We start from the raw sequence: 20,786 nt of genomic DNA on the forward strand, positions 1-20,786 counted from the left end.
TTTTAGGGGGATGGGTGGGGGGGGAAGCAAGCAACGTGGAATCACAGCAGCAGCAAGAATAAATTTCACTTTATAGATGGTTTTCACTGAAAAGTTTAGCTGTCAATTTCTTTGCTTGGCAACACTGGAAATGGCCACGGACATGGCCGAAGCACCGCGGACGTGGCGCGACTTGTGCCACTCCACCCGCACGCCACAGAAAAGTTAAAAAAAAAAAAAAAAAAAAAAACCACCGGCGTGCGTCGTCTGCTTCGTTTCAACCCGATTCTCAACGGTGGTGCCAACAGAAATGTTATCAATCACGCTCACATTGGAGTCAAGGCATTACTTAACGTTCAGTGGGGTAGAGTTTTGGAACGTCCAACGCACATCGTGTGCTTAGCGCGGACAAGTACTGCCATCCCGCGGAGCCCAGCGTAACCAGTGACGGCACACTTACGTGGTTGCCTGCATGCGTGCCTTGCCAGTGATTAAAACCTATATTGAAGCAAAAATTCCCTCCGGTGTGTCGTACTGTATTTCCTCAGCTAAAGCTGCTTCACAAGGCCACCTATTACCTGAAACTTTACCACCTAAAACTTCGCAAACGCCCCGCTCGTCTAAAAGAAAGAAAGAAAATGGGAAAAACATTGCAGCTAAGCATGGAGTGAAGCCTCCGCACTTTACTCACGCCTTGCACGGGTGCCCAGACCTTGCTTGGCTCTAAGAGTTGCTGCAGCAAGTGCGTGCGCTCCGTTTGCGGCTGAGGTGTGGGCTGCTGCTGCTGCTGCTGCTGCTGTTGCTGTTGCTGCTGCTGCACTGGTTGTGAGCCCACTTCCTGTTGCGCCGGAGACAACGACACAGCTGCGCTCTGCGTAGGTGGCGCCACCAGCACGGGACGCTGGGGGGCCGTGGCCCACACGGAGGTGCCCCCGTCCTCGGCCGGGAACGCCACCAGTTGCAGCTGTGGTGGCAGTGGGATGGCCTGCACAATAGCACACCGCAGCATTCGAGTGCTCGCACTTCGCTGTCTTTTCTAGTTGCATACAGCTCAACCCATAAGCTTCTTCTTTCTGCTGGCAAGGTTGCCATGTATTTCCGTCACTTCCACTAGCCCTGAACCACTTTTGCTTTGTCCAAATACGACAAGCCTTCTCAGGTTCATTTGGTTTAAGCGCACAGCACTTGTGAACACCAGACTTACCACTGTGAAGTGCCGAACAGCCACCAAAGGCCCCTACAAACTCGCCACACGCAAAAACATCCTCAGGCCAGGCAGTAAAACGTCTAGCTACAACCCTTTTCGCCAAATTGTGAACCGACATCAGCACTCTAGGGTGTTTAAAGAGCTCTATTTAACTATACCACAGGCTCACATCACGAATACACCAGTACTAGATAAGCCTCCATAACCTTGAAAAGAAGCCAAGCACTTTTTTGGGCACAGGCTCCAAAATGAAGTCTTTTTTAAGGGAGAGCACTTTCGGGGCTCGCTTTGTCGTAATAGCTCGCTGTACCCAGGCAGAGCCCCACGGCGTTCCGTCATCGAGGCGTAACCCAGAGACTTTGAAAGCCAAGCAGTTTACATAGTCATAAGCATTCGAAACCCGTGAACTGCTAGCGCTTGTCATACATCTCTCCGTTGTTTAGCGCAAAGCAAAGTGCAGGCACATTTGAGGCAAAATACAAGTAATTAAGTGGCAGAACCCGCATTCGCTTAGTTAGGAACGCTTGTTAGGTTGGTTTTTACGATAGCAAGCGAAAAGAAGTGGCAATGCAACGCCGGCACGTGCGCGAGAAAAAGCGAGCACAAAGAACAGAACTCCCGCTGGCGCAGCTTCGGGCTGCAGGGGGCACACGAGCACTGCGGAGGCGGGAAATTTGAATTGCATTGGGTGGTAGCAGTGAGCAGATAACGGTGCCACAGCTTTCACACGTTGGGCGGAAGAACGGCCCCCTTAGCGAGTCTCCCACCTGGAAGGGCAGCACGGTGAGGGCGACGGAGGCGTGGTGGTTCTCCTTGTGGCGGCGCAGCGAGCGGGCGTCGCAGTAGCTCTTGTCGCAGCCCTCGGCGTCGCACTCGTAGGGCTTCTTGTTGCGGTGGGTGAGCAGGTGGCCGTTGAGGTGGTCCTGCCGCTTGAACGCCTTGTGGCACTGCTTGCACACGTACTTGCGCTCGTCCGAGTGCGTCAGCTTGTGCTTGGTCAGCGCGCTTGAGTTGCCAAACACCTGCGACAGCGAAGGACCATCCATCACACAACCAGACACCCCGAAGAAGCCTCACTGCTCGCTTGGGCAAACCATGTTACTTCAACAGAAATTCTGCAGAAATTCACAGAATTGTAATTGTCTACTAATACATAGCATTCTTATGGCGCTTGTCTTGAGTGCGGGTTCTTCACCGCCAAATCTTTGGGTTTCTCTAAATCCGGCCTGACCAATTATTTCCATTTACACTATTATGTATAACGATTGCAGGTGGAGCTTTCGTGAAATCTGCAGTACTGTGGAAATGCAGGGCGTTACACGGTTTGCCGTTTTCCATAATTTTTGTTTATATTTTACTTATTTTTTAGTTTTTCAAACTTTCGTGCGACCAGTTATCTTCATTTATGCTATTATAACGGTTACATGTAAGGTGGAACATCCCTGATATCTGCATTTTTGTGGAAATGCAGGGCGTTACACGGCCCTGGCAGTGGGGGTACTTGGCAAAGAATGTTACGCATTAAAACACTACCTATTTAGCAGGATCATGAAGACCCGGGCCCAAGCAACACCTCCATGCACAAGAAAACTGTCCCTCGTGAAAACCATTTCGAAGAGCACGCAGCTTCCCTGAACAAGTTAGACACGTCTGATTAAAACTTGGCCCGAAATTCACCCATTGAAGTAGTAAGTAATGATCGCTTCTCAGCAAGCTTGGAGCAGACAACGGAAGAGAACTTATGGAACGCATCCCTACGAAGGTTATTTCGTCGTAACCAATTTCGACAGCAACATCGGAAGTTGCGGGGAAGCTTACCTTGCCGCAGACTGGGCACGGCTGCGCAGTGGGAGCCCGCCCGCCGTTGCCGCCGACCTTGGCGAGCGGTCGGATGCCCGCAGCCGACAGGGAGGGCGACAGGCGCCCGATGTCTTTGTCCGAAGGCAGGCCCACACAGGGCAGCACCAGCGACGTGGTCGGCTGCTGCTCACTGCTGCTTCCCATGCCTGCAAGGAGAGAGAAGGCTTGGAGGAGGTTGCCGGGCATGTCCCTTAGATGGCGCATCCGATTAACCTTGCCAATCTCCATCGGCCTTGGGATGAGCTACCCCATAAATCAGAAAAAACGCCGAGTCACCCCCCCCTCCAAAAAAATAAAATTTAAGCTTCCTTTCTAACGAAATATGGTTGAAACGCAAAGCACTCTGGTCGAAAGAAAATAAGCCAACGTTTTGGACTTAGCTCTTCCACGGAACGAACCACGAGTGACCTACCCATTACGGCAGCTGGCAATGAACTGTTGCCACCTATGACATACAACCATGTCCATGTGGCATGCAGCACCTTTGGCATTTCTGCAGTGTGTTATGGAAATATCGATTTGGATTTTGGACTCTGAAGATGTTGGCTTTTGACCAGAGAAGGCTTTGCATTTTCACCATCTTTCCCGTCACCCATGCTCGTCATCATCGTCGGAAAAGGTTGGCTTTGCTGCAGTGCGTCTCGGGGCAACGCCGCCGTCAGTAAAGCATAGAAAGCTTGGCTTTAAAAAAATTAAATGCGTCCAAGTTCCCCCTCCACCCCCTTCCCGTAAAATGCACACGACAGTTGCCCTCTGTCGTACATAGAGGCCATCGGTAACACGTAAATTTTAGATGCGACGCATCTCATTCACTCGCCTTGTCCCTGCATCCATCCGGCATTGTTGTCGGCGTCCACCCCTCCCCCATTCTCCTCGCCGCGCCAGCTGCGCTCTCCGCCGCTCACCCCCTCTCCTCTCCGATAGTGAACACTCTCTCGCGAGGGGAATTGGATTGGATTCGATTGGATTGGCTTGGCTTGGCTTGGAACTCTGCGATGCTTCGCATCACCTCAGGGTTCCCCTGGGGAAGATGGTGTATTGGTCCAGCAACCATAACAGCACAAGCATCCCACTATCCTTATCCCCGTTGCCCCCACCAGCGCAACAGAGCCGTCTTCGACACACTGACTGCTCGTTCTTTTACACTGGCCCTCGATTCTTGGTGTATTCAATTCTTGTTCGGAGTGTTGTACTGCATCAGCACATTGAGACACAGGCTGAAATTCGGCGGCAGTTCACTGCTGCATTGAAGATGCAAGTGGTAAGAGGCCACTCAGGCAAAGGGCAACACATTCACCCAGTGTCAGTCTGAACAGGCTGAAATGTTGACGGGGGCTTTAAAAAAGCAACAATTTTAGTGCAAAATATTATTTAAATGTGAATTATTATGAAAATAAAGTTCCAACAAGATTTATTTGTCAAGGATTATTTAAGAACTTTATGCAGGATGAACAAGAAAAAAAACGTTACATCCCTTGTTCCTTTTGGCTTCAAAAGAAAAAAGAAGCCACGTGGGTAGCCAAGTCAAGTAGGCGAGGAAGGTCGCTCGCCACTATGGCGACCCCCATGAATTAACGCGACTGCAGCGAGTTTTCCCTAGGGTATATATTAGTATGAAACTCTTTGGTCGCGACCCCCTGGAGGAGACACTTTGCGGACTAACGCTTTCACGTAAAACGTTTTTTTTTTTTCGTTTCCCTTTCCCACTCCTCTCCCAGTCTCACCGATAGCGCTCTCCTTTCCATCTTCCATTCCTTGCATGTTTTGGAAAAGACGGTCACTGTCCCGCATCGTGCATGCATTCTGATCCCTGAGCTTCGGAAAAAACATCTCTCTCTCTCCTCTCTCTCTCTCTTTTACAATCCCCCCTCCAGAAACAAAAACTTAAAAGCGGGTGCAGCAACGAAGGAGAACAGACCGGCGTCCTGCTCATGGGTGGCCGTGCCGAAGGCCTGCGGCGGCGAGAGCTGGAGTTCACTGGCCCCGAGCAGGTCAAAGGGCGAGGGGTCGGCGGGAGCCGTGGCTGGCCGAGGTGGCAACCGCAGGAGGCCGTCCAGGGAGCCAAATGGGACCTCGAACCCCTCGTGCAGCACTTCATCCTCACTGCATGCCAAGTGTGGGGCATCCTCACAGTCAAACCTTGCAAACCACAGGAGCTGGCAAATAGCCAAAATCGATACACAAGTTTTTAAATGAACCCACACAAGAAAAACATCAACGTTCACAAGCTCCAAATTTATCGCAACCTCTGCATTTCTCCGTGTTTTCCGTGCTTCAGCTTTGTATTTCAGAACAAAAGCACCAAATCAGGCTTAGTGTATTGAGGTTAACATCTGGTTACAAAACAAGCCCCGTAGAGAGCTGCACGTCAACCTAGAGCACCTATTATTCCTCAACTCGCACTTCGAAGTTCAAACGCAGAGGTGTGTCTATGTACTTCGCCTCCACGACTTGACTTAACATCGAAGCCTCGACGATGTCATTCTTAATGTCATTTTCTTTTGTACGTGTGGCACGGGTGTGAGAGTGCGTGAATGACCGCACAGAGGACGAGTTGCGACTGACCCATAGTTGATGGCGCTGAGCATGGCATCGCCCGCATGGTCGTAAGCCCGGCCAGCCGGGGGAGAGGGCCCCTTGCCCTGCTCCTTGGGCGAGTAGGGCGTCGCCTCGGAGAACAAGTACAGGGCCTGTGCAGGTGATGGGGGAAGAAGCACATCGTTGACACCGTCACCACCATCATCATCATCCTACATACCCTACAGTGCATCATCGGGACCTGTTCCCCGCACCCAAATCTTCTTAGCTTGTACCTCACACAACTAGACACCACACGGTAAGCGCGAAGGAAGGTTGCGAAGTGCCTCTTCGACTACCCACAAAACAGTTTCCCATGTTGGGTCATCTATTACCCCATCCACGTGGCAAATTTAATGTCATTCCCATCAAATGTCGTTCATTCAAAACAACATTTCTTTGCTGCCATGCGAGAAAATGTAACGACATTCGATCAAAATGACATAAGAGACATAATGAGTTTGCGGAACCCATTCAACTGCATTCTGCCAGCTAATGTATTGTCTCAACACCAGAGACTCGGTGGGAATGCCCACCCAAAACAGATTGCTAAAGCGTCAGTAGCATTAAAATATTTTTACATGCGTATAATTTTTTACTCATTTATCTACTCATATGAGACAAGTTGAATAGAGTTGCAAAAAGAAAGCTGCTAGTCTCACTACCAGGCTAACCTCAGCCGGTGCGGTGGGCGCCAGTGACCACGTTTGTTTATGGGTCATTCCACGCGAAACGTCCCAGCCCAAAAATCGACCATCGCCAATTTCAATGAAAAAATTTGTGCTAGGTGCCGATGAAGTGTAAGAGGTCGGCACGGAGTATTTCCCTTGAAAAAAATTTTTCGGTCGTGGGAGCGCTCCTTGAAATTTCTGCAAACACGCAAAATGTGGTTGGAGATAATAAATTCTAAATAAATAGTGAAACTATGAGTAATGACAAATATTATTTTGGATCATTCCCCTTGCATTGTTCTTTGATGTGGGACTGTGTCTGAAGCTGTGTAAGCATTTTTGGCGTTGTATTGGCTAAGTAAAAACACAAGAAATGGCACGTTTTTAGAAATTTTTTGCAAAGGCACGTTGAAAGTGTCACCCAAAATATTTCTATCGTGCATTGATGTGGCCTTTGAGTGTCGAGTAAAAATAATTTAAGCCGATTACAGTGCGTACTTTGCAAGCAAATTGCTTACAAAGATGCAAGAAAATGAGTTTTTGCCGAACTTCACACCTAAGAAAAGCCCCAAGGCCCTCGAGGTAAAATTACATGAGACGGCTCATTATACGCACCAGCACCTTGCCTTTTAATTTAGAAAATTTTGTTTGGGTAAATTTTGTTTGAGGCGAGAAAAAATTTTTTAAAGTTCACAATCAGCCGCACTTGTGTCCACTATGGAACTGTACCCCCAACTGGGAACGCGTTCGTGCCGCCACCCCTTTTTGTGGCAGGCATGTGCACACGTGGCTCGATACTGAATGAACATTGGTTGTGTCGCTTGACAACACAAAAAATGCACCGTAAACAACATACTCCACTCTGCCACTTTTGTGGCGGGAGCTACACTACACTATCTCGGCAAGTCTTCGCGGGATGACCAGTTTTGACATTGAGCGCTAGAGGCCAACCCCCTTCCGCAAGTGCCCGGCACGGAGCAGCGGCCTTAGGGTAGGGACAGATAGACGGCAGGGGAGACATAGGCGAGGAGGGAACGGGAATGTGCAAGCAAGCCGCCGCCGCCGCAATGATAAGCGCGCAGCACGAATGGAGGACAGGATGCCACGTGCGGCGCAGAGCCGTGTGCAATGAAGGAAGATGAATATCCAGCTGTGGTCACTCATAAAGTGGCGAGGCTTAAACGACGCCGTGAGGTGGAAAAGAGGAAACACGCTACTGTTGCGTACAGCTTCGCTACTTTCAAGTCTTGCCTGTTAGTGTGAGCTTCCGTTATTTTTATTTTTGGGTCTTCGTACAGTGAACACAGCAAGTGAGTGTTTTCTAGTGGCAGTTACCAGCGAGCTGAACCTAATCTGTCTGATGCGGAGGAAGAACGATCGCAGAGTAATTTTGCCTGCGCACCACACTTCACATAGCCCCAGAAAATTCAACGCACAATATTTTTCACTGCAAACATACCATTTCTTGCCACTTGTTTCTTTTGCCTACGGTTTTTTTTTTTTGGTTGTTCACAGATATTCAACGCTTCAGCAGGTGAATAATCACCGTCAACGAAGTCTGCCTTGTTCGTCTTTTTTGTTTTTTTTTTACCTTCATTTCTTTCTAGCTTGATTAGGATGCAATGGTAAAAAAAAGTGTTGAAAGAGTAGCTGGTCTGAAGTGATGAAATTGTCGCGCTGCGCTCCTTTGACTGGGATTGCCATGGCGAATGTTGAACCAAGTTGTGCCCTTGTTTATTGTATTTTAGAACTTGGAACCATTATTCCTGTGATATTGTTTTAGCCCAGGCATACAGGTCCTTTTGGGTGTCAATCTGATCTTGAGAAGGTGTCTGGAGAAATGCTCTTTCCGTCAGACATTTAAGTGCGCCGCCAACGCCGTGACATCCACTTTTGCTGTGTAAAGTGGCAAAGAAATTCTATTATGCCGACAGTTTATGGCCATCCTTGTGTAGAAGAGACGAAGTTATTTTTTTTCTTGTATTGCGAAGTAGCTCCGTCAAAGAAATAATGAATTTCTTCTTTTAGTTGAGGCTGATTTTGTTTCTGTATTCCGAGCACTGCGCTCTTAAATATGTAAACTGCAATGATGGGAAGCGACTGGGCAAAGACTTTAAAATACAGAAGTGGCAGAGTGGAGTATGTTGTTTTCGGTGCATTTTTTGTGTTGTCAAGCGACACAACCAATGTTCATTCAGTATCAAGCCACGTGTGCACATGCCTGCCACAAAAAGGGGTGGCGGCACGAACGCGTTCCCAGTTGGGGGCACAGTTCCATAGTGGACACAAGTACGGCTGATTGTGAACTTTAAAAAATTTTTTCTCGCCTCAAACAAAATTTACCCGAATCAAATTTTCTAAATTAAAAGGCAAGGTGCTGGTGCGTATAATGAGCCGTCTCATGTAATTTTACCTCGAGGGCCTTGGGGCTTTTCTTAGGTGCGAATTTCGGCAAAAACTAATTTTCTTGCATCTTTGTAAGCAATTTGCTTGCAAAGTACGCACTGTAATCAGCTTAGATTATTTTTACTCGACACTCAAAGGCCACATCAATGCACGATATAAATATTTTGGGTGACACTTTCACGGTGCCTTTGCGAAAAATTCCTAAAAATGTGCCATTTCTTGTGTTTTTACTTAGCCAATACAACGCCAAAATTACTTACACAGCTTCAGACACAGTCCCACATCAAAGAACAATGCAAGGGGAATGATCCAAAATAATATTTGTCATTACACACAGTTTCACTATTTATTTAAAATTTATTATCTCCAACCATATTTGGCGTGTTTGCAGAAATTTCAAGGAGCGCTCTCACGACCGAAAATTTTTTTCAAGGGAAATACTCCGTGCCGACCTCCTACACTTCATCGGCACCTAGCACAAATTTTTTCAATGAAATTGGCTATGGTCGATTTTTGGGCTGGGACGTTTCGCGTGGAATGACCCTTATATGCTCCACGCTGGTGCGGCGGCAGTGTTTAACCGTGTTCAATAAGTTGCTGCAACTATGCTTAAAATGTATTCAAAAGTGCAGTAAAGGCGTTTTCGCAAATGAAAGCGCTTACTAAATTATTTTCTCAACGCAAGTTTTTACCCATCACAACTGCCATCATTTTCAAATGACATTAATTTTGGCCATATAGCAGATCGTCAAGAAAATGGCATTAACCCTTTCAGCCCTGATTTTTTTTACTTCAAGCAAAACAATGTTTTCTGCGTGTTTTCCTGAATTTTAGGGTCCTATAAGCCCACAAACAAGAAATAGAGCTGAAAGTACAAATATTTACAGATTTATTAACCAGGCACTTAATTAGGACATTTCTCAATTAAAATTTTATGTTGAGCCGAGACACAAATTCGCCTATTTTCCTAAATCTTATGACTACATGAACCTACAAAACAAAAAAGGAGCTTCATAGTGCATGTATTTAGATATTTACAAGCGTGGGAATAAAGCTCAGACTGCCATTTTTTTCAGCCTCAATGTTGTAATTTCATCCACACCGGATTCTACCTTGTAGCGTCCAGCTCTACTAAAATGAAACAACAGTGATATCCATCGCCACAGGCATCATTGAAGAACAATTCCCCATAAAACTAGCAGTTTTGGTTTCGTTCCCCATGCACTAGAGGAACTTCCAAGTGATGGCGTCAATTGACACCACCACCAGGGCCGAAAGGGTTAAGTCGAACAAATGACATTCGATAGGAATGGAATGACATTGAATTTGCCGTGTGGCCGGGGTATAAGCGACAGCCGAATGTCAAAAAACACTCGCACGCAGATCCCCAAGGGAGCGGCCTCCCCCCCTTTCCACTGCTGCTCACCTGCGAGTGGTCGCCGACGAAGGAAGGCAGGCCAAAGGCGGAGAAGTCCACCGTCATGGCCGACTGGTGGGGGGCCGGGGGGGAGGAGGAGGATGGGGGCGAGGAGGGAGCCTCCAGGCTGCTGGACATGCCACCTCAGCCACAGCAGCCACCACCGCCCATGGCCGCCCGCGCTCCCGGCCTGCACCCAGCAACAAGAACCGCGGCAGAGCCAATGACGCGCCAGCACCTCCACGTAACAGGGAAAGCACTGACGGGGGTGAAGAGAAGGAGCACTACTATCCAGCCCCCCTTCATTTGGGACAGAAGCACCTTAGTGACGCTAACAGCACTAAAAAAATAATACCCGATGCTCATGAGGACTGCTTGGTGGGCTGGCTAGTTGGTAATGTATCCTGAAACAGGGGTTAGACAAGGACACACTAAGAAAGGACAGGACACAGCACTGAACTAAAACTACAGGTAGTGCACTGTAGTTCAGTTCTGTGTCGTATCCTCCTCTCTTGGTGCGTCCCTGTCTAAGTGCACACAACCACCCTTTTAAGACCTGATACTGCCTACATGATAAGTTTCCACAACCGTGTCTGTTAGTTCGTAGCTGTTTAAACCACTGTGAAGTAAGTGTCCCCATTAGAACGTGCCTGATTCAAGAAACTGCATTTTGGGTGATGACACAGCTGACATTAAAGCAAAGCAAGTTGCGACCCCAGGGTGTCTCGAACCCGAAACTAGATGACAGCAATTCTGGCCCAACGTCTGGCAATGATTGCAATGCAAAAGAACCACCAGAGCCCATCTCTTCAACTGTATGGCATTTCTTAAAACTTTCAATGCAATGGAAGGCTTTGAGCAGTCCTGCACTTGATTAGGGTGATGGTGAAGATACCAGACAATGCGCTGAAGCTGGAGAAACAAACCATATCCTGACTCATGATTTGACTTGTTTTCCACAGGTCACAACCGCCCTACTGTATGCAGCCACAATAAGTGGGAAACGTATACAACCGGGAAGGGTTAATATGAGGCCCATGTTTGAGCGCGGATGGAACGACACTCCAGCGCACTATCTGAGCCCAGCATCTTTACGCCGCACCTTATTGCCCTCTCGTCATCGCGGGAATGGCCAAGCTCAGCCCAGACAAGTGATGAAAGAGTGCGCACGTTGCTGTGTTTTATTGCAACAGCACTGTCACAACATCATACTCTCTGATGCCAGGAGCAACGATCTCTACATAATGCAAGCATTTCAATTCATTAATTTTCCTGTGAATAATGACATGACTGGCACACAGTATGCTATAATAAAAAAATAGCATATAGTAACAAATATTACGACATACAGTATTCTAGCATACACAGTATGTCATAATCATTAGTACAGTTGGAGTTGAGTGCAAAAAATAGACAGAGACCGCGAAAGGACATGACACAAGTGCACCGTCCCTACTAGGCCAACTGATCCCATTACTAACTCATTATAATGACGTTTAGTTTAACACAAATCCTAAAATCCCTTTCAGGAACTATCAAATGCAGGTAAGCTGAAAAAAATTGCAGCAAGAATACCGAAAAGCGTGCGAAGTAGCCCTATGCCGCAGAGAGTAATCGGGAGATTAAAATCAATTTTCTCCTCATCAGCTTGAGTACACTATCGTTGCGGTGACCTCAAAGGACCAGCCCTCAAAGGGGTCGGCTTCTTTAATGTTGATTGACCGTCACAAAATTGGACAAAACATTCTCCACAGGCGACCCAAACTGCCGTCCGAGAAAAAAAATATATAACGACATTATGAAAAAAAAGAAAAATAAGAACTATTTGCTTTGCATCCACAACCCAAAGATGACAGGTCCTACACGTTCACTTACTCAAGAATTTGTCTACAAAGCCCAACACTCTTATTTACTAATTACCCCACTTTTTGAAAGCTTGGCCTCTGCACTCGCTTGGCTCTGGCATTTTTCCCTATGTCTTACAAGGTTCACACCAGTACTTTTCAGAGTCCTTTCCGTTTCATTCACAGCACACTCAATTTCAGCCCGTACTTTATCAAAGGAGCACACATAGGACTACTCGTTCTGTAACAAAATTTGTGCGAGTTTGTGCATCACATAATACTGGTCATGTACCCCTAAAGCCTTCCAAAAAGCGCTGTAAATAGCAACCCAAGAACAAGAAAAAGGGCCCTGTAACATCAAGACCAACCGCAGCCATTCTTGCAGCGGCTACATTGTCTATACGACAACATTAAATAACAGCTTGCCAATTTCAGCAGCAAAGCGTCTCAGACTTTGCAGCTTTTCTTGCCATGTCATCGTCCTCGTCCACCTTAATTTATAGATTTGGCTATAGGCATGCGGATCCATCACAGGAAACTATCATCATCGACAAAGCGGAGAGGGGGAAAGCGCTAGGCCACGAAATGTCAGAGAAAGTGGCAAGGAGACCACTAGCAGGTGTTGAGAGTGCGTGCCTCAAAAAAAAAAAAAAAAAAAAAAAAAAAAAAAAAAAACATGGTTAGGGAAGTTCTGGGAGTCGAACCCAGGACGTTTACGCTATGAAAGCAGCAACCTAACCACTAGGCCACCACCAAAGCCCTGAGGGGTACAGGGTTAGCAGCAGGAGGGGGGAACACTAACATGTGCAGCCAATTGGAAAGAAAAAAAAAAAGTTGCGTTTCACGCAGTGGACAACATCTACAAGAAAAAAAAAAAAAGGCCAGATAGGAATTTGCACAAGTATTCCAGGCAAATGAGTTAGTTTTGAAGCGGAAAAAAATAAATAAACCGAACAACGAATTTAGGCGTCAAAAGTGCGCAACATCCATTACATCTCGCCTTCCCAGGTTGTTTCATTATGAGACAGGAAGGCGAATGGACACATGGGTTTGGGAGGTCGGAAAGAAGTAATAAAAGAGCGAAAAAATTAACCTAACTCCCCAAAATTAAGCACAACTGAAAACAATTGAAAGACCGCCGCCACATGAAACAACAGAAAAAAACCAGGGGAAAAATGCTTCAGTGGTCGGAATCAGGGGTTTATGCAGAATTTCGATTTTGGGGGGGTGTCGAAGTCCTTCTGGTGGGGTGTTAGGGGGGGGGGGGGTAAAAATCCCTGGTCGGAATCAAACCTGGGTCCATAGCGTTATGAAACCGGTGACCATCCAATTGCGCTGTCATCGCACTCGTGGCACTCGGTATTTACTTTGGGCTTGTAGTCCATGCGTTGGCTTTGGACTTTGAGTTGAAGTGGACTTTGGCTTTGGACTTTGGCAGCTCAGATTTTGGACTTTAGGAGGGTGGATTGTGGACTTTGATTTAAACCCAGTTTGCATAAAGAATGCTTCACCTTTTAACCGTCTTTCTCTTAGTAAAGGGGCGTACCTAAGGAAAGCCAAGTTGAAGCTATACTCGGTTACAACTCAAGAACGACACCACCTCATGTAGTGTATCACTCCGCCAAAGCACCGGACCCGTGACGTCAGTGCGCGCACGTTTTGAAAGGGGTTTGCTATGAATTCGTGATATCGTCTGCCTTGTCTCACGCAGTTTGTTCGTCGTCGCTGGAGTCGTTTATAAGCATATTAAGTCCAAAAAATCACAGGGACGGCTCACACCATGTTCAAAATATTCCTAGTAACGCCCTACTTGCGCCGCGCGGAGAAACATCCGGCTACGGTGATAAGGCACAGCGGCATTTTCTGGTGCCGTTCTTAAGTTGTCACCGAGTATAGTGAAGACCACTAGCTCCGCTGTTTCCTTAGTCTTTGAATCTCAATTGCGAAGGTGGCCTTTTTTTTTTTTTGTCCTGCATTTGTGCGAAAATTATACCGTTATTATAAAGCCTAAACAACAGTAATATGCTTGTACAAGACATTTGTTAATACACTTTTGCAATGACAAATTCCACACATCCATCATAAACTTCTTACACAAAGTGTGACTGTTTTCTCCGGCTCCTTTTTTTGCGAGCTTTAAACAGCAGTGCAAACATGTTTTGCACGTGCATGCACACAGGAGTAAAACCAAAACAACATATACTCTCGAAAATTACATTCTTGGCTTTTGGTAACATAGTTATTTGATTTAATGAAGAAAAGAATGCAACCTACAGCATTGCCAACATTGCATACCAAGTTGTGGAAAAACGTTACCAATATACTGCGTCATGCCACCTGTTCTTCCTTCTCGCATAAAAACTCCTTAGCATAAATGGAAGCATTAATGTGCAAAGAACAACATCCTGCCTCTTTCTTTTTAAGCTTTTTTTTTAAGTATTACAAGCGCTGAGAAGAGCTTTTTGTCCCCTTTCACAGCTCTGATTATTGTTTTGGTCATTGAACAGCTTAGGCTGTATTCAGGCTACCGATGTAACAGCCATATCGTGTGCTATGGACGTGAAAAAACGGCGTTCCACGCAGTTCGGTTGGCTGAGACGTCAAATGACGTCATTATTTAAAGATATTACGACAGTTGCGACAACAGTCTGAACCAGGCCTTACTGTGATAACTGGTCACAGACCCTCAGGGTCGGCCTGAGATCAAAGCAGCAAGCACTGAAGCGACAACACGTCTTCGAGAACGTCGAGGTTATCAGGACACGCTTGAACAGCTGCAAAATGATTGTTTTTAAAAGCAGCCACAGCTCTTCAAGGCAATCAGTAAAGTCAGCCCACTTTGCTTTTGCAAGCTTCCCTAAATAAGGTTGCAAAACAATTTCTCTAATGCCTTGCCTTCATTCAAAGTGCGCAAAAATTTTTTTGCTTGACCTCCAACGGTGATTACAAAGAAATTTGTTCGCACTGGCATATCGATGCAGATAGTATGTATATTAATCACTCGAAGTGTACCCACGACGAATTTTCGCAATTTTTTTGAAGTGGCTTTCCTGCGGTTATTTTGTTTTCTCGTCATTCTGGCAGCATAAACGGGATATTTCCTTTTTTAGCGCACCTGTATTCCGAGCACAGCTAAGCAAGCACTACGAGTCAAAATGAATTGTCTCCTAGATGCACACAAAAATTCACCATTTCATTCACGAAAACCCCACCATGGCATAGATTTTTTTCCGAAGTACACTGCAGCTGCTGCTATAAACGTAAAAAAAAAATCAGAGAGACAGAGAGAGAGAGAGAGAGAGAAAGGCAAACATCAATAAGCCGGTATTTTCAAAGAACACTTCAAACAGAACTTAGTTTCACGAAATGACGCCAGCCAATTTTCCTCCTCTTTCGCTAGAGAGCGGTACATTCGGTGCAATGCACGCAGGAGAAGCTAGCCAGCCATGCGCCGAGTCTGACCCGACCGTGCAAAGGGATTTCCCGTCGATTGAACGCGGCAGGAAAAGCTCGTTCATCCGCGCACCTGGCCGAAGCGACACACATATGAACCAACCCCCTCGGCTGTGCGCGGGAGGAACGTACGCGCGGTTTTCTACGACGCGCGGGTTCGCGTAAACTACCCGCAATTTTTTTTTTTTTTTTTACCCAATCTCGCGCTTTTTTAGAGGTGGCGTTTGGAACCTGCTTTTTCGCACGTGCGCCATCGCCGCTTCCGAGCGGACGACCACACGTCCCTCGCCGCGCGCAGCGCAAACGCAAGCCCGCACGGCGCTATAAGTAGAAAAGCGCGGCGCGTTTGCGCCAGCTCACGTTCGGCGAAATCTAACGCAACGCGCCATGAGAGATCGGAAATCGCGCAGCTGCGTCTTGGGCGAGCGTACTTGCAAGACACCCGGGCCGGTCTCGCCAGCGCACCGCGCTAGTGAGGCGACGTTGCAACCCGCAACGAATTGCAGCTGCACGCTGAATGTGCCATGGCGCTTTTGCACTGGCATCGGAGGAAGCTAACCTTGAGGCGCGCTTTAGCACCAGATCAGCAGAAGCACGGACAGCCCGCCCTCCACGGAGCTCGCTGATCGCGGGACGCTTGCAAGTGCGTCACGACTCTGATACAGCGCTTGACGGGTGCATATCAACGCTGAACTCACTGTTGATGAATCGACGTCGTCCGCGTGGGCAAGGGCGGTCTGCTGAGGGGTAACTTGGACGATATCGTAGGCGCGGTGGCTTGTCAACTTTCCGCCATCGAGGTTACTGTAGTGTTTTTTTTCTTTCTTCGCTTCGTTTTCTTTTCTGTCCTCTGCGTTGCATTTTGTGCGCACTCTCGTTGAATGGTACGCCAACGCGCCGCTAAAAAGAGTCCCGCAGAAGTCGCATTATATATTTGTTATAACACAATCAGACCTGCCTGTACTTCAATGTCTCGTTAAGTAAAAACTTTTAAATTCCCGTGCGAACACATGACTAATTATACTCATTATTTATTGCAAAAACTATGCTAACTCTCAATGCGCATTGCGGATGAGCACAGCAAGCTTTCTGGCTAAAAACTAGTTCGGCTTCTGTTACTACATGGTGCCATCTCTCTATGCAGCCGCGACCAAGCGTTCTTTTTATTAATCATAATTGCGTAAGATTACTAACTACTTAAAAATAGTAACCGATAATCACTAATGACATCCATTTACATTTTCTTCTTTAGAGACTCCTTCAAGCTGTAGCATTTTGTGTGCGCAATGGTATGGGGTAAGAATGGTACGGTAGAGATCTAGAGGTAAATTTCCGCCCTCGCAAGTGCGTCAGCAAGTAAGTCGTGCAAATACGCGTGACGTCACACCGATTGCTGCAACTGAAAGCAATGAACGCACGTGGAAAACACCGAAGCGATGCTGGATGTTGTGGACTTCAGACATGTGCGATTCTGTTTCTAGCAGCGACGACGACGAATCGAGCGACTTCTTTGGTTTAAAAGGCTCAGATTGGGGTTCCGAACTGCAGGAAGCAACAGACAAAGCGTACGAATTCTTGAAGGCTGACCGGACGCTGCGCGAGTCGGCGACCAATCTTGGAAGCAAAGAATGTGGTCCGCAGCCTTCTACGGATTACTTGACGGGAATACTACTAAGTTCGCATTCCTCGCGATGCTCGGGCTTAAAACGAACGTCACAGAGCTCTGTCGTTGTCACGCCGAAACAGGCGAAGCTAGACGCTTCCGATCTCAAACCGCCACTTCCCCCGTCGCTGAAATCGGCCCCGGAAGTCTTCGACGCGTCCCTCGTGCTGTCAGATGAAGACCGCAGCGGCGCTCAGTACGCAGCCAGGACGGTGACAAGCGCTTTTAAATGCATCAAAGCGCACGACAAACCGATTGTAGCCGCTTGCTGGGCTCCCGAACCTTTGGGCAAGCTTTTCCTGACTGCATCTCTGGACTGCCACTTAAAACTATGGCAGTCAACGACGGGAAGATGTCTCTACGACCTTCCGAGCGAAGCCGGTGTCAGGAGTGCGGGCTTCGTGCCGGGCGGCGCGAAAATTCTAAAATGCGGGTGGGACCGGAAAGCCGTTGTTGTCGATCCGTCGTCCAACGCAGTAACGTTCTCATGTAGGCGCTTCCAGACGCCGCCTTCCTGCGTTCGCGTGCAGCCTTCCAATGAATCCATCTTCTTCGTCGGTTGCAAGGACTCCGCAGAGCTTTGGGATGTGCGCCGAAATCCGGCCACGGGACCCGTACGGACGTTCCCGGTCTGTTGCGGAGAGGTGTTGGATCTGTTGCCATTGGCCGACGGTCGAGAGCTGGCCTGTAGCGGAGACCTCGTTGAGAGAGACTCGTGCGAAGCAGCGCTATCCGTTTGGGACGTGTCGTCCGGGGCGCGACTTTCTGGTCAACTGTACCAGGAGCGCTACACCATTCCGTGTCTCGAGAGCCTGTCCCAGCGGACGATATTGGCGCAGACGAATGGAGATTACATAGCCATGTTCGATGCGCAGCGGCCGTACCGCCTGAACAAGAGGAGACGCTTCGAAGGCCATAAGGTGTCCGGGAATCCGGTGAGGTGCAGTGCGTCGCCAGACGGAACGCTTATCTGTAGCGGTGATGCCGAGGGTGTACCGCACGTCTACTCCGCGGCGCGCGGCACCACGGTGGCCGTTGTGTCGCTCACGGGACGGTGTACGCCAGCGACCCACCCCGACTGGCATCCTAGTCGGCCGGGATTGCTGTTGGTTGGATGTGCGGATGGTTGTGTGCACCTGTGCCGCTAGGACACGTGACGTGAAACCCAGCAACGGCGGGTGCCTTTTCGGGGTGGTCGAGTTGGCACCAATTTTGGAACAGTTGTCGTTCGGCTGTTGCAAATGCAGTGTATTTTTTGCTCTCTTCTGGAGAAATACATATAAGCTTCAGTTTTTTTGTTTGTGTGCTGCAAATTTTGTCCTTGGCACTGTTGGTGGCATGATGGCTTTAGCACGAGTGCAAATCATGGTGCAGTTTTAGGAGGGAAAACGGTCTGTCAAAGGAAAGAGTTTGTACCCTCAATGTGCTCCCTGAAAAGTACACTGGTAGAAAGCAGGACGCACCAGCGGGGTTGGGGGGGAGCGTACAAAAGACAAAAGGTTGAGATCGGGTTATGTTGCTGTCGATTCAATTTTTTAAGCGGGACTTTATGCCTCAAGACTCGGTTGTAAAAGTGTACGCACTTGTACAGAAAGTTCGGCCGCACAAGATGCATTGCGCACAATATTGAAAAATGTCCATGTCGAGTCGGCAGTGAAAAAAATTGGCCGCGCATCTCTTCACTTGGTTGCAACTGTCGTTTCAAGACGATAGTCGTCTGGCGCCCCTGCCACATAAATCAATTCAAGTTTACTGCGTTCTACTGCTCCACTATAAGGCTTTTCTCCACGAGGGGTCCACGTGCCATCTACTGGGATCTTTCATTACTGTTTCACAAGTTGGAATGCCGCCAGTCGCTAAAGTGGCACAAGCGACAGCAGGCGATACGAGATTTTTTTTTCTACAGCAGATTTATTGCTTCATTTGCCATCACGAAAATCAAGCATTTGTTTATTTTTAATAAAGAAACACTTCAAATACCACTTATGTATTCATTTTGTGCCTCCAATATCCTAATGTTTTGTTTTTGTTCAACAATGTTGACAAGTGTGAACACTGCCACCAGATCGAGATGCTTAGGACTGGTTGTGGGTGTATAAACATCTCATTTAACGTCCGCTTCACTTAAGCGGGGTGTCGGAATCGAGGGACAGACAGACGGACCAAAATTTCTTCGTTCAAGTAGTCCAAGAACGACTATCGTCTTTAAGAAAACTCGCTCCACTAGAGCAGTGGTTCCTGAAAAAGACAGAGCCAGTTCCTCGATGCCAGAAATCTCAGCGCAGCATTGCCGTCTCTTGTTGTCATCTCTTTGAAGACTCGCACCCATCTCCCGGAGACTGAAATAACCTGAAGATTTCCAATCTTTCTGTTTTGTTTCAGTGATTTGCGTGACAATGGTCCAGTGGCGAAAGAATGCTTCTTCAAAATTGTTTTTGGAAAGAAACTTCAAAGCACTTTTTGAAGTCTCTGATATGTAAAGTTTTCTCTCTTGGTATATATTTCAAAGTACTTAAGGTCATATTTATAAAATATACGAGTCGGCACACTTTTTGCTTGATCGACTTGCTTGGCGTTAATTTCGAAACTATGCCGTCGTGCGAAAACAGGACATGAGTGTTTATTGGGACTAAGAGACTGGACGGCAGAACCAGACCTCAAAAATGGGACGTGTGGTCACCCTAACTATTGATCTCTTTTATTCGCCTGCATTGAGCAGTTCCAGGGCATTCCAAACTGCCCCCACAATAGGAATTCTGATTGATTGATTGAAGGGTTTAATGCGCCGACGCAACGCAGGCGATGAGGCGCGCCGTAGTAGAGGGCTCCGGATTAATTTTGACCACCTGGGGATCTTTATCGTGCGCCGAAATCTCGTACAATAGGAATTCTATTGGCAAATAAAATACAGAGCTGCTCTGGAGTAGTACTGAGCAGTCCGAAATGGCAAATACAAGAAGCCTTATATAGCTCAAATATATGTCCCAAAACCAAAAACTCCGTGCCGAAAGGCCTACACTAGTCGTAGAGATTTGGAATTATTTGCTAAGTTGGAATCAGCTGAGTAACCTTCTTCAGCAGCGACATTGCAGCACACAGCGTTCAAGCAATGGGCGCGATGAAATGAATCGGGTACTTCATTTTGTTGGACAACTTTTTTCGCATCCAATTCAGTGCTGTGGACTCAAAGGGTGCAACGCTAAAATGTGTTTCTCAGCCTTTAAGGGCAACCACATTTTGAGGGCAACTCAAAAGTGGACACGCAAGCAAAAGCGGCCACTTGGCAGCAGTGTATTATGTTCACTATTCTAAGTTACAGTGACAGGCTGTTGCTAACACTACTTCCCCACTGTAAACTTTTGAGTTACGCTTCTCATGTCGCTCACACAAATTACTCCATGTGGTTTTTGACGCTTTTTAAATACATCTTTTTAATAATGCTTCTTATGCTTGTTAATACCTCTTAATGCTTGTAGTAGCTTGCCACCATTTATACTGGTCAATGCTGAGCGCACAACTGGTAAGGCTAGTATTAACTCTATGGGTAAGGCATTACAGGCTGCAGTTTCTTACCAAAGATGACAAGCTATAGGCCACAGGCTGCCATGTCAATCTGTCAATACTTTGAAAATTATGCTTTATGCTAGGCAGATAGAAATTGTAATAAATAAGCATGAAGGGCAGCATTGTGCTAACAATGCCTGAAAAC

At 47.3% G+C, this 20,786-nt stretch overlaps 2 protein-coding genes across 3 annotated transcripts in view; one reads left to right on the forward strand and one right to left on the reverse strand.

Moving 5' to 3' along the window:
• LOC144142681 (uncharacterized) overlaps positions 1-16,934 on the reverse strand; it is a 39,481-nt gene extending 22,547 nt beyond the window's left edge. Inside the window, exons 1-8 of one of the 2 annotated variants that reach the window (XM_077674340.1) lie at positions 16,833-16,934; positions 16,113-16,314; positions 10,127-10,307; positions 5,612-5,736; positions 4,965-5,149; positions 3,005-3,192; positions 1,954-2,208; positions 671-964 (exon numbers count right to left, since the gene is read on the reverse strand). In XM_077674340.1, the coding sequence (XP_077530466.1) occupies positions 671-964; positions 1,954-2,208; positions 3,005-3,192; positions 4,965-5,149; positions 5,612-5,736; positions 10,127-10,255 (1,176 nt within the window). In that variant the 5' untranslated portion in view covers positions 10,256-10,307; positions 16,113-16,314; positions 16,833-16,934. Of the gene's footprint in view, positions 1-670; positions 965-1,953; positions 2,209-3,004; positions 3,193-4,964; positions 5,150-5,611; positions 5,737-10,126; positions 10,308-15,973; positions 16,092-16,112; positions 16,315-16,832 lie in introns of those variants that run through there. The other variant, XM_077674341.1, reaches the window with a different exon arrangement.
• Positions 16,395-19,796, forward strand: LOC144142683 (WD repeat-containing protein 25-like). The gene has a single exon (XM_077674343.1). It carries the CDS (start codon positions 16,858-16,860, stop codon positions 18,223-18,225), a length of 1,368 nt encoding a protein of 455 aa, XP_077530469.1. The 5' UTR covers positions 16,395-16,857; the 3' UTR covers positions 18,226-19,796.
• Positions 19,797-20,786: the final 990 nt, after the last annotated feature.

The sequence above is a fragment of the Haemaphysalis longicornis genome, unplaced genomic scaffold (assembly GCF_048455015.1).
Source record: "Haemaphysalis longicornis isolate Haplotype H1 unplaced genomic scaffold, Haemaphysalis longicornis Haplotype H1 scaffold_6, whole genome shotgun sequence".
Taxonomy (NCBI): domain Eukaryota; kingdom Metazoa; phylum Arthropoda; class Arachnida; order Ixodida; family Ixodidae; genus Haemaphysalis; species Haemaphysalis longicornis.